Source organism: Mercenaria mercenaria, chromosome 15 (assembly GCF_021730395.1).
Source record: "Mercenaria mercenaria strain notata chromosome 15, MADL_Memer_1, whole genome shotgun sequence".
NCBI classification, from domain to species: Eukaryota; Metazoa; Mollusca; class Bivalvia; order Venerida; family Veneridae; genus Mercenaria; species Mercenaria mercenaria.
In genome coordinates, this window is record NC_069375.1 from 10,412,141 (window position 1) to 10,429,587 (window position 17,447).

The following is a 17,447-nucleotide window of genomic DNA, read 5'->3' on the forward strand; positions in this document are numbered from 1 at the left end:
CCTATTTTCAGAGTTATGGCCCCTGAAATAGTCAAAAATGTACATTTTTACCTTGTGACATGCTTAGCTCAAAAAGTATTTGATATAAATTATGAAACCTTGCAATGGTCTTATCATGATATGAACTTGCGCACTCTATTTTTCATCTGATCTGCCCTCTATTTTCAGAGTTATGGCCCTGAAATAGTCAAAATTGCACATTTTCACCTTGTGATGCCTAGCTCAAAAGTATTTAAGTAGAATTCATGAAACCTTGCATGAGTCTTTATGATATGAACTTGCGCACACATCTTATTTTCATCGTTCCGCCTTGCATCGTCCAAATGTTTCTGGTGAGGCCTAGCTCGAAAAGTATTAGATAAAATATGAAAACTTCATAATTCTTTTTTGATATAACTTAGCTGCAACATCCTAATTATTTCGTCTGTACTCGCCCCCTATTTTCAATCAATCCCCTGAAATAGTCAAAAATGCACTTTCACCTTGCCACGCCATCATGCATGCCTAACGTTTTATATATTTTTATTTCATCAGCATTATATCCATGAAGTTTTGTACCTCACCGGTCCCACTCCCTCCGCACCTACCCCTAAAAATATATGATTTTCCATTCCTTTTTTTTTTAATTCAATTTCAACATGGAAGTTGTAACCCCACTACCCCGCCAGCATGTTCAAGAACTACTTGATTGTGGCTCCTTAAGGAATCATTTGTTCTTTAAGTCAAATGTACATGTTAAACAGCACCACTTAGTGCCAAACCACTCAAAGACAATATTTCGTTCTGGTTACACTTCAAGCTCACATTTCAAATAACTCCATTTAATTCTAAAAGCTAAGTTTATTACAGTAAACATATTCCATTCAAAATAATTTCATTAGTCAGGATCAACGTAACATACCTACATTTATTATGTACACTTTAAACATTCATTTCTGTTAAATTGATTTTGACTAATGAAATTATGTGCTTTTAAGTAACATCATCATCTTCTTGCCGGATATATTTTTTTGCCATTCCTCATCACAAACCCTTTCGGCGGGGGATACCAATTCATCGAATTTGCTTGTTTGTAGCTAAAGATACAGTATATGAGATAGGTACCGGTGAGATGATCCCGATGCAGCCGACATATCTGTCATTCTGGCAGAAATTCTCGGAGCTTCAGTACAAGATGATTATGATGGGACAAGACAAGGAGATGGAACACAAGTACAGTTCTAGTCCACTTGATTGGCCTTTTATGAAGAAGAATGTTGCATACTGGCTTAGTGATACTAGTAATGTGAGTACCATATAACTTTATAGTATAGTACATCAGTTTTATGATACTGTTAGTGTGGGTACCTCATATCTTTAGTATAGTGAAATGATACTAAAATCACAAGTCCAACGCTTCTATCTGGTGTGCATTCAATCTTTTTATATGTTGGGGTTTTTTTGGTGGGGGGAGGGGTGTTTGTAGAAGGGGCATTTTATAGGCCTCTTCCTCTTAACAGATTTCTAAAAATCATGCAGTTTTTCCTTAAATTTGACTTTTCATCAGGATTTGTATTCTCCTTTGCCAATATATTAGCCATTTCTTTCCCCAGAATGACAGGCCCAGGCCCCATTCCCTTAGTTATAAAAGCAAACTGAAATCTTCTAGATGGTTGTTCCAAATTAAACTGGAACAGTGTTGCACCTTATTTTTGATACATGTAGTTCCCTACTTGCATTTTATAGAAAGGGGACTAGGTTTTCCTCAATCAGTCAGACCATCCCCCCACAAAATGTGTATACATACAAATATAAAAAGTCCAGGATACTTTTTCAGAAATCTTGATACTTAGATTATATGTATGTAACTGTTTTTATGGAAGCCACATGTTGCCATTAATGGGTGGCTCCTCCAGAAGCATTCTTACTAGTCATTTTAGGTTTTGGTGGATAGTGCAATATAATTATAGAAGAGGCTCCAATTACATAAAACTAACCCTTACACTGCTAAATTTATATAATGGACTTATCCATCTTTCAATTTGAACAGTACTATTAACTGTTAAAATTTTGAGTTGTTTGCCAAAAATATACTGGCTGAATGGCAAACAGTGCAGATCATGATCAGACTCCATGGATGTTCTGGCTGATCATGATCTACACTGGTCACAAAGGCAGAACCAATCGTGTCCAGCAAGGAAAGGGTTAAAAAAAGAGGCTCCAATTACATAAGTGACAATTGACTATTACTTGGAAAGTGTAAATTTCCTACTAGGGACCTCCTTTAAAATCATATCCAAAATATTTTAATACACCTTTGGTAGCAAATGTTTATTGCTAGGCTTTTAGACTTTTTATTGTTTATCTAAAGTTTACCCCATCCCTATTGTCTGTGTTAAGTTATTCACATGCTAAATAATGACATCTGGACCAAATTGCTCAAGACTTTATCCACTGATTAAGATGTCCGCCGGATAAAATTGATCTTTTTCTGTGCATCAAATTTTAATTGAAAATACATCAGGAAACAGATTTTATTTTATGCTAACTGATGAAATACTGTGTTTTATCAGTGAGATATAATCCATATCACTCACTGCATATCACTCACTGTATATATAGCTTTGCCGATCTACTTGTACATCGAGTATGAATTTGAAATTATTTCCTTAAATAAGGATGAAAATTGTATCCGCATTTTGTTTTTATAGTATAATTATTTCTCGATTCAAATTATTTTACTTAATGTGAATTTCATAACGTTACGCAGAAAGAAGTAAAATAAAATGGAACTTTATATCGTGTGCATCTTTAACGTCACAACACATCTGACGTCATATTCGTTTACGCGCGTCTGTTTCCCGCGCTAAGATTAAAATTTGTTGCAAAATGCATATCTCAACATAATTAAGCATAAAATAAAAAGAGTATTTGTTTTTCGTGAATATGGAATATATCTCACAGTGTAGTGAGAAAATTTCGAATATTTTCACGAGCGCGTAGCACGAGTGAAAATGTGAACATTTTCTCACTTCTCAGTGTGATATATTCCATATTCACGCAAAACAAACAAATATCCTCTATGTAACAAGGAAATACACGATTCTTAACAGATTTAGTGTTATTGCTACCAGTTTCACTAGCCTGCTTAGTGTAGGGAGAGGACAAATCTATGGATCCTGGGGTCATGAGAGCAAGGCATATGTTCACCTTGATGGTTTATCTAAGGCATTGAAATCATTTGTCTGCCACCTCTGATTCAGGTGGAGAAGTTGGCAGTTACTTACGGAGAACAGTCCTGATATAGAATCCAGGAGCACTAGTAAGGTTAATTTCCCGCCATTACACAACTAAATTACTGTTGAAAAACAGTGCTATACCCAAAGCAGACAAACAAAACCAATTTCACTGACGAATTTGAAGCAGAAAAGGTTTTGAAATTTAATCAGCTTAATTGGTGGATAAAGTTTTGAACAACTTGGTCCATGTGTTTTAAGAAACCTTGATTACTGTACATGTCTTTGTATAGACTACTGGTATATCTTATCAGTAGATACAAAAGTAAATGGTAGTTAATTAAACATGTAGTGGTATAACAAGAATATACAGTAAATCATTGCATTTTACTTCAGCATCAAAATATATTTTCATATTTTTGACAGGCCCAGATACATCTGGTGGGAAATGTTGTAGTGTGGTTTGCTGGAACTATTTCTATACTTATCTATAGTGGTCTACTTGTATTCTATCTGCTGAGGAGGAGACGAGATTGTTTTGATCTTACACAAGGTGAGATTTTTTATTGAACATATTTGATCAAACTTTCTCTAAATTTGTGACAGTGTATTTCCAATACTGAAAATTTTGAGGACATTTTGTCATGGTTTTATCACTGTAGTTTCTAAATTTATCTTTTATCAAAAGTTAATGAAAAACTTCATTTTTGGCCTGTTTTAGTAATTTTTCTGTTGAATATTACAAGTTAACTTCTTGATATAGCTTCAAATTTCCTACATTCACAACAAAAAAGATCAGAATGCGGAAAGATAATTTTTAGATACTTTCAAAATGTTTGAGATGAAATATGCTTAAAAATCAAAATGAAAACAATTACTGTTAAAAAGACAACGGTTATACATCCTTCCGGTTGAAAACCACATTCTTGGACTGCAGGTTTGCACCTTGTGAATCCGTCAGTCAGTCCCATTCTCTCTGTTCCATAACTCTGTCATCTATTAAGAGATTTTAATATAAGTTGGCATAAATATTTCCTTTAATGAGACATGTTGTGCACAACACCCAGTCACCTAGCTTAAAGGTCAATGTCTCACTTGGAGGTCAGAGCTTGAGATCTCCAAGAGGTTGACTGTATTGCCTGACAAAACTTCCTTTATTTTTTATGTTTCATACTGTAATATCTTGTCAACATTTTATAATTTTTAGATGACTGGAGCAACTTTCTGTTTGTGTTTGACATCATTGTCATTGGATACCTGATACATTACATTCCTCACTTTCTGACGGATAAGACATTGTTTCTACATCATTATCTTCCTTGTGTAATCTTCAAAGTGCTTGCGCTGGCCGCAGTACTCAACCATGCAGATATATGGCTGTCACAGTAAGTTTATTTTCTCATTGTTTTTCAAAATATGTTTAAGACAGATCATTTCAGAAGTTTCTACAATTACATAATCACTCCCACGATAGAACTTGTACTAGCAGTTTTAGAAGGCAATGTGATGGTAAAATTCTGCTTCCATCAAGACTTCAAACTAAGACTTGGTTAAAGTGTTTCTATTCTCTGTCCTTATACAGAGACATCACAAGGCATATTTAGGTCAAATTCTCATGTTAAAATTCAAGAACTACAGGACTGCATCCATATTTTACTTAAAGGTATTTAATTGGCATCAGGACCACAATTTCTCATATGATATTGTTACTGGTTGTTCCAGGAAGTGATCTCTAGAGCAATTTAAGTAGACTTATAGCTTTTGCCACAATCTAGTTATGAACTAAAAAAGGAAATTGTATATAGGAGCTAGTATTGGCTCTAGAAAACATTTCAAAAATTTCTGCTAAAAATTATTTATTTATTTGAAATTTTGTAAATGTATTGAATTGTATCAAACAATCAGTTAATTCTGAAATGTAATTGATCTGCATAATTGTATGATTGAAAATAAAACTTTACATAATTCATTAAAAAAATTATTTCAGGGTTCGTTTTGGATCAGTTGCGCTGAACAATATTATAATAGTCTTGATAGCTGCAGCTATGTGGGTATTCCAGGAACTTTGTGTTGTTACCTACGGCAACGAAAACCTCAGTCCAGAACAAGTCGAAAAACTGACATGGATGGAGTCATGGGACTTCCTGTTACATAGATAGCAACACGGATTTATTCAGTAGCAACTCAAAAACAAAACTATTGTATATAATACACAAATATGTATATTTATTCATTTTGATATTTTAATCATGTTTTTTTTTGTCCAAAATAAAGTTAAAAATGAGTAGTGGATGTATGGATGGATGTTTTGAAGTACTCGAGGCATAGCCAGCCCAAAAAGAATGTGCTGGCACAAGCTAGAGGGGTTTACAGGCACGTGCCTTTAGAAAAGCATTTTTTAAATTTTATACCTATGAAATCACTGTTTTTTAAATTACACATGCAATAAACCATGCTCGTGAAAATCAGGTATGGGCTTTTGGACCTAATAATTACGCAAACATTTGCAGCATTTTGACACATTTTCTGTTCTTAAAAATACTGCTGCTTTGAAATAAAAGATCAAGAAAAAATTTCCTCTGAAAATGACAGTTATTAAAAGGAAGGGTACATTAAAGATTGATTTTGCTTGTTTCAAAGGTCAGAAAAAATATTGTTCAACCAAATGAACCCGTGCTGGTACTAATGATAAACTTAAACAGATGATAAAGTCGACCACCTTCAAATTATTCGATTGCAATCAGTTATTTATACAATTGAACATGCTGTCTAATAGCAACCACTTAAGCACCAACTGGTGTATACAAAAACAAAATTGGTAAATAAATGACTTACATTTATCTGTTTAAAAGATATTTATCCAAAATTACTTTGGAAGAGGATGTTTTTTGGAGTATACTCACTATCAACACACATAGAGGGTGTCATTGGGTAACTTTTCATTACATGATCCGAAATGACTGTTACATTTTTGGGAAAGTTTCAGTATAATACTAAGGAGAATTTATCATCAGTCAATGTTTGCTTACTAAATATAAATTTAAATTATGTCAATTTTTCAGCAAATGTTGAGCTTAATTTTGATACAAACCATTGATAATTTGCAGAAATAAAAGTTACTGGTAAAAAACCTCATTTTCTGTCCGAGTTTATCATCAGTACCAGTACTTGTATGTTGTATATTTCTATGTGAAACCTACAATAGTTACCTGCCGTATACTGTGCCAAACATAATTTATTATTTAGTGTTTTGCACATGAAATTAAATGCTTAATCGATTTTTGACTAATTTTTGTCATTTTATGAGTTGTAAATTGGTGTATGTAGACTTTATTGTGCCCTACACTTAATCATCAGGCAGCTGAAATTCAGTCGGACAGTCAGTCTAGAGGTCACCGGTTGAGTTCCTCTAGGGTCATGACTCGGTGCTTCCTTGTATGACTGGAGTACTGGATTTTACCAGTGACCAGAGTAATGCTTAAAAAAAATAATTAAATTATAAATCTTAAGTGTCTTCCAGAATCTCAATTAAATTTTGTTACTTTTAAAATGTTCCTATTGGACTGATTTAAAAGTTTTTTATGATTTCTATATATATATATATACTATATACATATATATATATGTATGCATTCAACAAAATTTAACCAAAAACCTTGTTTTACTTGTAGATCTGTCTGTCGGCAGAACAGACTGTTAGGTTTGTGATCAATAACACGGGCCTTTAGTGATAGAACTTCATAATTTAGCATGATGATTGCCTGTGGTCAGTGGATAATACCGGACTTTGGCAGTCAATAGGTCAAAGTGAGTAACTGAAGAAGGCCTTTGTCCTCGGCTGTCAAACTTCATAGGATAATAGCTTGTGGTCTACCTGATCTTGATGAAACTTGGTCAGAATGTTTGCTTTTATGCTGTCTAGGTCAAATTTAATACCGAGTTATCTGGGTTTAAAAACTTCAAGATTAAATAGTAGAAAAAAGTGTTCACTCTAAAAGCCACCTGATTTATATGAAACTTGGTGTTTTAAGATATTCAAGGTCAGTCAGGGTAAGATGAGGTACTTGGTGCCATTATGGTCCTCTTGTTGTTGTTTTTTCTCTACTTAACCTGCTTGCAAATATAATGTTCTTTCAGTTTTCAAACAGGGAGAATGACTTCCCTGTTCCATTATATCCATCTCAATCAATTACAGGGCCTCTGTGGCTGAGTGGTTAAGGTCCCTGACTTTAAATTATTTACCCCTCACCGTTGTGTGTTCTTCATGTGAGGAAGCCATCCAGCTGGCTTACGGAAGGTTCATGATTTTACCAAGGTGCCATTTCTAGATGAAATAATGCACAGAGGGGCACCTTGTGTCTAGCTCCACCATCAAAGCTGGAAAGTCGCCCTATAACCTATTATTGTGTCGATGCGACGTTAAACCCAACCAAAACAAAGTAAAATCGATCAGTGTAGCACTAGAAATTTTCACTGTCAATTAAATTTACCAGTATACAAAAAGATGGTTTTGATTTAGAAGAAAATATTATTGTATACTATGAAATCCTTTTTATTAGCTCATCTGATTTTTTGAAAAAAAATGATGAGTTATTGTCATCACTTGAGCGGTTGTCGGCGTCGGCGTCGGCGTCTGCGTCGGCGTTGCCTGGTTAAGTTTTATGTTTAGGTCAGCTTTTCTCCTAAACTATCAAAGCTACTGCTTTGAAACTTGGAATACTTGTTCACCATCATAAGCTGACCCTGTATAGCAAGAAACATAACTCCATCTTGCTTTTTGCAAGATTTATGGCCCCTTTTGTACTTAGAAAATACCAGATTTCTTGGTTAAGTTTTATGTTTAGGTCAACTTTTCTCCTAAACTATCAAAGCTATTGCTTTGAAACTTGGAATACTTGTTCACCATCATAAGCAGACCCTGTACATCAAGAAACATAACTCCATCTTGCTTTTTGCAAGATTTATGGCCCCTTTTGTACTTAGAAAATATCAGATTTCTTGGTTAAGTTTTATGTTTAGGTCAACTTTTCTCCTAAACTATCAAAGCTATTGCTTTGAAACTTGGAATACTTGTTCACCATCATAAGCAGACCCTGTACATCAAGAAACATAACTCCATCTTGCTTTTTGCAAGATTTATTGCCCCTTTTGGACTTAGAAACTTTTTTTTTATGGTTAAGTTTTATGTTTAGGTCAGCTTTTATCCTAAACTATCAAAGCTATTGCTTTAAAACTTGCAACACTTGTTCACCATCATAAGTTGACCCTGTACAGCAAGAAACATAACTCCATCCTGCTTTTTGCAAGATTTATGGCCCCTTTTGGACTTAGAAAATATCAGATTTCTTGGTTAAGTTTTATGTTTAGGTCAACTTTTTCTCTTAAACTATCAAAGCTATTGCTTTGAAACTTGCAACACTTGTTGACCATCAGAAGCTGACCCTGTACAGCAAGCAACATAACTCCATCCGGCTTTTTGCAATAATTATTGCCCCTTTTGGACTTAGAAAATCATTTTCTTGGTTGAGTATTATGTTTAAGTCAACTTTTCTCATAAACTATCAAAGCTATTGCTTTAAAACTTGCAACAGTTTTTCACCATCATACGTGGACACTGAACATTAAGAAACATAACTCTATCCTGCTTTTTGCAAGAATGATGGCCCTTTTTAGACTTAGAAAATCATGGGTAGGACAATATTTCTATTACACAAAAAAAATCAGATGAGCGTCAGCACCCGCAAGGCGGTGCTCTTGTATAAATTCATTATGCTTCCATAACTGCCAACTCATGTCTGTGTTTGAATTATGTGTAGAAAAAAAGATAAAAGAAGCAGGACTATGCAATAATAGTGATATACACAAGACTTTCATTATTATGGACATGCATCTCTTAGGTTTGTGGTGCAGTGTCTGCTAGTCAGACCATAGTTTCTCATGGCAAGCCATGATCATGTGATATTGCTTACTGATATGTTACAAGCATTTGTAATAAAAACTGCATATTTAACAAAATAAAGGGTAAAGGCAGCTTTGACTTTTTTTCTGTAAAGTCCCCTACCCGAACTTTTTGGAACCAGGGTTCTGAAGTGTTAACCTTTAGCCTACTGGCAGCAAGTGATTCTGCCTTTGCAACCAGTGCTGATCAAGATCAGCCGGCACATGGTCTGCACTGTTCCCTATTCAGTCAGTAAATTTTCAGTGAACGGGGTTTGAATAACAAGTGAATGAAGTATTGCCATGCAATACAAAGTCCCCTACTGGAAGGCACTAATTTTCTCTATTGTTATTTATAATAACAAAGGGAAGTTAATCCCCCCCAAAAGTTTTTTATATAATATAAGTCCATAACTCTTGACCAGGTAGAGATAAGTCAAAATACACCGAAAAATTGGATGTAGCATGCATGTTGTACCACAGAAAAGTGGTCTCCATTTTTCCCTACAGACAGTAATAAACAAGAGCTGTCACTAATGGTGACAAATGCCCCTGCAGCACCTTGACCTTTGACCTGGTGACCCCCAAAGTCAGTAGGGGTGGTGTACTCAATAAGTACTATCAGCATGTTAAGTTTGAAGGTCCTGGGTGAAGTGGTTCGCGAGTAAAGTGCCTTCGTGCAAAAAGTTAACGTTGGCCCCTGTGACCGTGACCTTTGACCTGTTGACCCCAAAGTCAGTAGGGGTGGTGTACTCAGTAAGTACTATCAGCATGTGAAGTTTGAAGGTCCTGGGTGAAATGGTTCGCGAGTAAAGTGCCTTCATGCAAAAAGTTAACGTAGGCCCCTGTGACCTTGACCTTTGACCTGGTGACCCCAACATCAGTAGGGGTGGTGTACTCAATAAGTACTATCAGCATGTGAAGTTTGAAGGTCCTGGGTACAGTGGTTCGCAACTAAAGTGCCTTCATGCAAAAAGTTAACGTTGGCCCCTGTGACCTTGACCTTTGACCTGGTGACCCCAACATCAGTAGGGATGGTGTACTCAATAAGTACTATCAGCATGTGAAGTTTGAAGGTCCTGGGTGCAGTGGTTCGCGAGTAAAGTGCCTTCATGCAAATAGTTAACGTTGTGACGAACAAACTAACGAACGAACGGACGGACAGATGAAAACTAATATGCCTCCCTTAGGGGGCATAAAAAGTTACAATATAAGCTAATTATAGTAAAAACAAAGGGAAGTAATCCTAAAAAACAAGGGTGCCTAATGGTGGTAAACATTTGTGCCAAGTTACATTAATATCCCTCCATGCATGAAGAAGAAATGCTCCAGACAAAGTCCTTGAATTTGACCTAAGTGTGACCATGACCTTAGACCAAGGGACCTGGTTCTTGCGCAAGACAATCCCTCTCATGGTGGTGAACATTTGTGCCAAGTTACACCAAAATCCCTCCACACGTGAAGAAGAAATGCTCTGGACAAAGTCTTTCTTGTACCTGACCTTTGGCCTCTAAGTGTGACCTTGACCTTAGACCTAGGGACCTGGTTCTTGCGCATGAGACTCCGTACTACTCATGGTGGTGTATATTTGTGCCAAGTAATATTAAAACCCCTTTAAGGCTTGTTGAGTTACAGACTGCACCACTGGCGCCAGATCAGAAAGAAATGCCTCTGTACATGTTATACCCTACCCCTAGGTATTCTATAAGAACCATGGTCATGAACGGGAAAATATACTAACCCATTTCAATCGCGTATTTCATACCTAAAACACGCAGGTCAGTAAATGTGTACTACTGATATTAAACAAGCGATAATTTATCTTCAATCGTGCACCAGTCACCTTGTCTCAATATTCCATATTGCAGAGATGCTCCGTATATTTTATGCTTTAGTCAACGTTACAGAAAAAACTTGCGTGAACTTCCCTAATGAACATCCGGTCTAGAGGTCACGACAGTGTGCACATGTTAAGCGAAATGTAAACAAACAAAAACAGAATGCAATATATTCACAGTTTTACGATAAGACTCGAAATGATGAATGAAATTCATCTTGTATATGGTTTTGAATTTGAAATCATACATAGTTATACATCTATGCTGTTTATTTAATTCATTTTGCACATTTATGCTGCATATAAACATTTTAGCGTACACGTGTAGTAAAATGACGACTGACATACATTTTCACATCAGCCAATCAGAGTGTGTCTATAAACTAGAACGGAACTTCACCAGGGAAGTTCAAGCAAGTTTTTTGAGTACCTGTGAAAAAAATATAAACTACACGTTGTTTTTCTAAGATAAGAACTACTGATGAAATGTGACCGGTACACAACGGAAGATAAATTACCACTTGTTTAATATCAATAGTACACATTTACTGAACTGCGTGTTTTAGATATGAAATACGCGATTGAAATGGGTTAGTATATTTTCCCGTTCACGACCATGGTTCTTATAGAATACCTAGGGGTAGGGTGTAACACGTAAGGAGGCATTTTCTTTCTGATCTGGTGCCAGTGGACTGCACAGGAAAAAAGCCCTTTTTGCATTTGACTTCCAAGTGTGTTCTTTTAGCTAAGGCCCCACATGACATGTCTCATCCAGAGGAATATTTGTGTCAACTGATATTTAAATCCTGTTTTGATTGACAAAGTTATAGACCGGACAAGAAAAAAATTCTATTGACCTTTGATCTCAGTGTTACCTTGACCTTTAAGCTAGGGTTCTGGGTGTTGTGCAAGACACATAGACACATCATCTCATCATGGGGAACATTTATGCCAAGTAATATTGTAATCCCTTGATGGATGACAGTTACTGACCGGACAGAAAATAACCCTGTTGACCTTTGACCTCAAATGTGAACTTGACGTTTGAGCTAGGGGTCTGGGTTTTGCGCACGACACATCGTCTTATCAAGGGGGAATATTTGTGCTATGAAGTTAAAATCCCTTCATGAATGACAGAGTTATGGACCGGACACGAAACAGACCCTGTTCCTGCCATGTAAACATTTGACTGCCAAGTGTGACCTTGACCTTTGAAAACTAATATGCCTCCCTTCGGGGGCATAAAAAGTTACAATATAAGCTAATTATAGTAAAAACAAAGGGAAGTAATCCTAAAAAACAAGGGTGCCTAATGGTGGTAAACATTTGTGCCAAGTTACATTAATATCCCTCCATGCATGAAGAAGAAATGCTCCGGACAAATCCCTTGAATTTGACCTAAGTGTGACCATGACCTTAGACCAAGGGACCTAGTTCTTGCGCAAGACAATCCCTCTCATGGTAGTGAACATTTGTGCCAAGTTACACCAAAATCCCTCCACACATGAAGAAGAAATGCTCTGGACAAAGTCTTTCTTGTATCTGACCTTTGGCCTCTAAGTGTGACCTTGACCTTAGACCTAGGGACCTGGTTCTTGCGCAGGAGACTCCGTACTTCTCATGGTGGTGAACAATTGTGCCAAGTAATATTAAAATCCCTTTAAGGATTGTTGAGTTACAGACTGCACAGGAAAAAGGCCCTTTTTGCCTTTGACTTCCAAGTGTGACCTTTTAGCTAAGGGCCCACATGACACGTCTCATCCAGGGGAATATTTGTGTCAACTGATATTTAAATCCTGTTTTGATTGACAAAGTTATAGACTGGACAAGAAAAAAATTCTATTGACCTTTGATCTCAAAGTGTGACCTTGACCTTTAAGCTAGGGTTCTGGGTGTTGTGCAAGACACATAAGACACATCATCTCATCATGGGGAACATTTATGCCAAGTAATATTGTAATCCCTTGATGGATGAGTTACTGACCGGACAGAAAAAAACCCTGTTGACCTTTGACCTCAAATGTGAACTTGACGTTTGAGCTAGGGGTCTGGGTTTTGTGCCCGACACATCGTCTTATCAAGGGGGAATATTTGTGCTATGTGAAGTTAAAATCCCTTCATGAATGACAGAGTTATGGACCGGACACGAAACAGACCCTGTTCCTGCCATGTAAACATTTGACTGCAAGTGTGACCTTGACCTTTGAGCTTGGGGTCTGAAAGTTGTGCATGACACAACCCTCTTATTATGAGGTATATTTGTGCAAAGTAATATTAAAATCCCTTCATGGATGGCAGATTTATGGACTGGACAGGAAAAAAGCCCTGATGACCTTTGACCTCCAATTGCGACCTTGGCCTTTAAGCTAGGGGTCTGGGTTTTGCACTTGACACGTCGTCTCATCATGGGGAACATTTGTGCCGCGTAATATTAAAATCCCTTCATGAATGACAGAGTTATTGACCAGACACGAAATTGTGGACGGACGGATGAAATGACGGACGTGAAAGTGCATTCCTATAGTATAAATTAGACGATAAACCACTCTAAGGCCTTGATTATTTGTTCAATATTTTCCAGTTTTAAAACTGACTAATGGCAAGACTAGTGTCCCAACTAAAGTTGAACGCGACACTTTGCGAACTTTCGAGTAGCGTCTTGAAATTTTGCATGTGTAAAGTTGACCATATTTCAAACAAGATACAGTTTCTTTTATACTAATAGAGCCAACCAGTTTTTGTACACAAGACGTCAAAGTAGACTCCCAAAGCCCGTTTTTCAAACTGACATTGCCGCGTATCCTTGGCAACTGTTACGGGTACTGCAATGGCACCAGCCAACAAATTTTCTTCAATTATACACTATTCGACGAGAATTATTTTTTCCTTTATGGTGATGTAAAAATCATTGTTTTACACAGACAAATATTTGAAAAATGGAAAGAAAATAGCCGTTTTTGACTAAAGATTGACGTTCTGTTTCGCAGCAATTTTCGGCTTTAAATCAGCATATTACAAAATCCCTGAATTAAATTTTTGATTTTTTTTCAATAAACGGTGTTTGAAATGTATACCGAGTTTAAATGACAAATAAAACTGGGGGGTCACCGACTTAGTTTTTTCGGTACATGTGATTTTATTTCCCCCACCCCCATGCCTTAATTTTGTACTGTAATTCGACGTCTGCAGATACGTTTGAGACATCATGATTTCGCCATTGTGTTTAGCTTATCGGCTGCACCATTTAGTGTTTTACTGGTTCTTCAAGAACTTTATACAAAACAAGAACAGACTTTTGTTCCATGGTAAGACGTTTATAAATAAACAATAATGAAAGCGTATTAAAAAGTGAAATCTTAGTACATTTCTATGTATTATATAACATGCCACTGGTGCAAAAAAAAATCCGAAGCGTTTGGTATCTTTAAATGCGTCAAGTGGACACAATTTGCTATAATTAAGGTGAAATGCGCCTAAATTCAGAAGTTATTGGGTTCCGTTTCGACATTTTTTTAATTTAAAATCCAGCATATTCCTCATATAATGCGTATTGTACATTTTTGATATTTCTGTAACTTTTTTCTCCGCAAACCTTAGACGTCCATTTTTGATAAACCGTAATTTCACGTCCGTCGGACTGTTTTCGTAAATCGAACTGTTCAGTCAACAAGTATCTGCATTTAAAATGGTATATAATTTGTGGTGATCACCTAACCTTAGACTCGAAATTTACGTTAAAGTTACGTCAGAGCGACAAATATGACGTTGAGTTTTGAATAAAAAATATTCTTTAATCTTGTCTAATGTAAAACCCAAGCAATATAATCTGACTAAAAAGTAATATGATGATGAAACATTTATCTAATCGCAATGAGTATTTGTTTCTGTAAATCTTCATTTTAAGATAAACTCTACTTTTAGATCAAAATAGCCTTTAAAATTATGTTACCATGGGCGAAATTATTATGCTGAATACATTATTCTACCCCTACCCCGGATAAAAATACGTAATTAAACGGGTTCTCGTATGTCTTGTGATCAATTTTTAACCTATTTTAAGAAGAATTTAGTCAAAAGAGTCCTTTACAACTTTGCAAGGATTTCTTGAATTACCTCTTGAGTTCATGATTGTACATGATTGATACACACGACATTGTAAACATTTACAAAAAAATAATAAGAAAAATTAAAAGATTTATTTAATTTTATTATAAATTACGTTTTGGAAATATTTCGATTGTTTCGAGAGTAGTTAGACTACCCGATTCCAAATAAAGTGCAGCCACGAGGAAACAGAATTTATATTCATTGTACGGAGGCTGTTGCTCTGAAAAGGTTAATTTATTAACAACGCTAGACAGAAACACCATCCTTTACAAAGAGGTTTTAGCTCTCCAGAGATGTGTTTTAAGAAAGGTTATCCTTGTATTCATAGACACATAATAGAAACATATTCCATATATAATATTTTTCCTAATATTGGAGACCTATCAAACATAACAAGTACGAGTAAATACTCTGCTAAAAATGATAAATATTCCATAAATAAAAAAGAAAATTGTATGTTTTGTTTAGGTTTAGCGCTGTTTTCTGTTACTATAGGCGGTTAACCTAACCAGTGTTCCTCAACAAGTAACTTTCAACTTCAACACATAAAATCGGTGGTGGAGGACAAATGATTTCGAATAGGTACCTTCTACCAAATTGTCACACCCTACCCCAGGGATCGAAAAAGTGATTCATAGAACTGAGCTAAGCGGATGGGATAAAAGAAAGAAACACAGAAAATAGTGGTTGTGACTTATCAACGGTTAAACAAGTATAATTTTATAACATCACATGTACCGAAAAAACTAAGTCGGTGACACCCCAGTTTTATTTGTCATTTGGACTCGGTACACATTTTAAACACCGTTTATTGAAAAAATTCAAAAATTTAGTTCAGGGACTTTTTAATACGTCGATTTAAAAACGAAAAATGCTGCGAAACTGAACGTCAATTTTTAGTCAAAAACGGCGATTTTCTTTACATTTTTCAAATATTTGTCAGTGTAAAACAATGATTTTTACATCACCATAAAGGAAAAAATAATTCTCGTCGAATAATAATAATAATAATAATAACATAACACAATCATACAGTCAATTTATCAATTGAAGGCCATACTGGAAATAAGTTGTAAAATATCTGTATTTGTACACTTAGTATGTCACCTTCAGAAAATAAAGTTATTATTATTATTATTATTATTCGACGAGAATTATTTTTTCCTTTATGGTGATGTTAAAGAAGTCTTAAATAAACGTAATGTAACAATAACTATGTTTTAAAAGAATTACCATGCGTCACAAAGATTATACATGACAATTAAGATACATACAAAAAAAAAAAAAAAAAAAGTCTGTCCCAAAAGATAATAAATAGTTCCAGATTTGAATAATAAGATAGTATGAATATTATTATTATTGGAAACGAATACAGTAACATCAATTCAACAAAATTCTTGTAATTACAAGTAATTAATTGCTAAAAACTATTGTAACAAGAGAAAATTCTTTAAATTATGCTTGAAAGTAGTTATATTATTTTTATGAAGTTTATGTAAGAAGGAAGTGAATTCCATATGTGTGCAGCTTTGTAGCTAAATATTTGTTTCAGGTAGTTTGTTTTAGGTTTAACAATAGAAAGATCCATGTTTTCGATTGAGCGCAGACTGTAATGATCATTATGAACAAAATGTAGTAAATCTGAAATGTATATAGGACAATCTCCTGTTTTACTTTTGTACACTAATAATGAAATATGGTATTTGCACCGGTTCTCAAAAGACAGAAGTTTTGAATTTTTTAATACTTCATCAAAGTTGCTATACTTTGATTTTGTGATTATTTTTATAGCACGTCTCTGCAAAGATGTAATTTTATCAATGTCCGATTTGTGACAAAGTCCCCAGACATTGCAACAATACTCCATGGTTGACATAATATATAGTGTATAATGGAAGAAAATTTGTTGGCTAATGCCGTTGCAGTACCCGTAACAGTTGCCAAGGATACGCGGCAACGTCAGTTTGAAAAACGGGCTTTGGTGGTCAACTTTGACGTCTCGTGTACAAAAACTGGTTGGCTCTATTAGTATAAAATAAACTGCATCTTGTTTGAAATATGGTCAACTTTACACATGCAAAATTTCAAGACGATACTCGAAAGTTCGCAAAGTGTCGCGTTCTACCTTAACTCTCTCCTGAATAAAAATAACTTTGTACAAATATTCACCAAACAAAATACAGTAAGCCCCAGTTATAACACTCCACAGGACCAGCATAATTTGTTCAATATGTACATGATAGACAGATGTAGTTTGTTAGATGTCATTTAAAGCATGAGAGTCATCTTATAAACCAAAGGTGTAAGATGGAGTTTTCCAGCACAAGTCTAGTGAAATCACCAGATATATT

The 17,447-nt window shown here is 35.4% G+C and overlaps 1 protein-coding gene across 2 annotated transcripts in view; it reads left to right on the forward strand.

The window, feature by feature from the left end:
* LOC123546476 (protein O-mannosyl-transferase 1-like) overlaps window positions 1-9,246 on the forward strand; it is a 48,002-nt gene extending 38,756 nt beyond the window's left edge. For both annotated transcript variants that reach the window (XM_045332770.2, XM_045332779.2), the window contains exons 16-19: window positions 1,077-1,285; window positions 3,642-3,768; window positions 4,423-4,600; window positions 5,203-9,246. In XM_045332770.2, the coding sequence (XP_045188705.2) occupies window positions 1,077-1,285; window positions 3,642-3,768; window positions 4,423-4,600; window positions 5,203-5,374 (686 nt within the window). In that variant the 3' untranslated portion in view covers window positions 5,375-9,246. The remainder of the gene's footprint in view (window positions 1-1,076; window positions 1,286-3,641; window positions 3,769-4,422; window positions 4,601-5,202) is intronic.
* The last annotated feature ends 8,201 nt before the right edge of the window (window positions 9,247-17,447 follow it).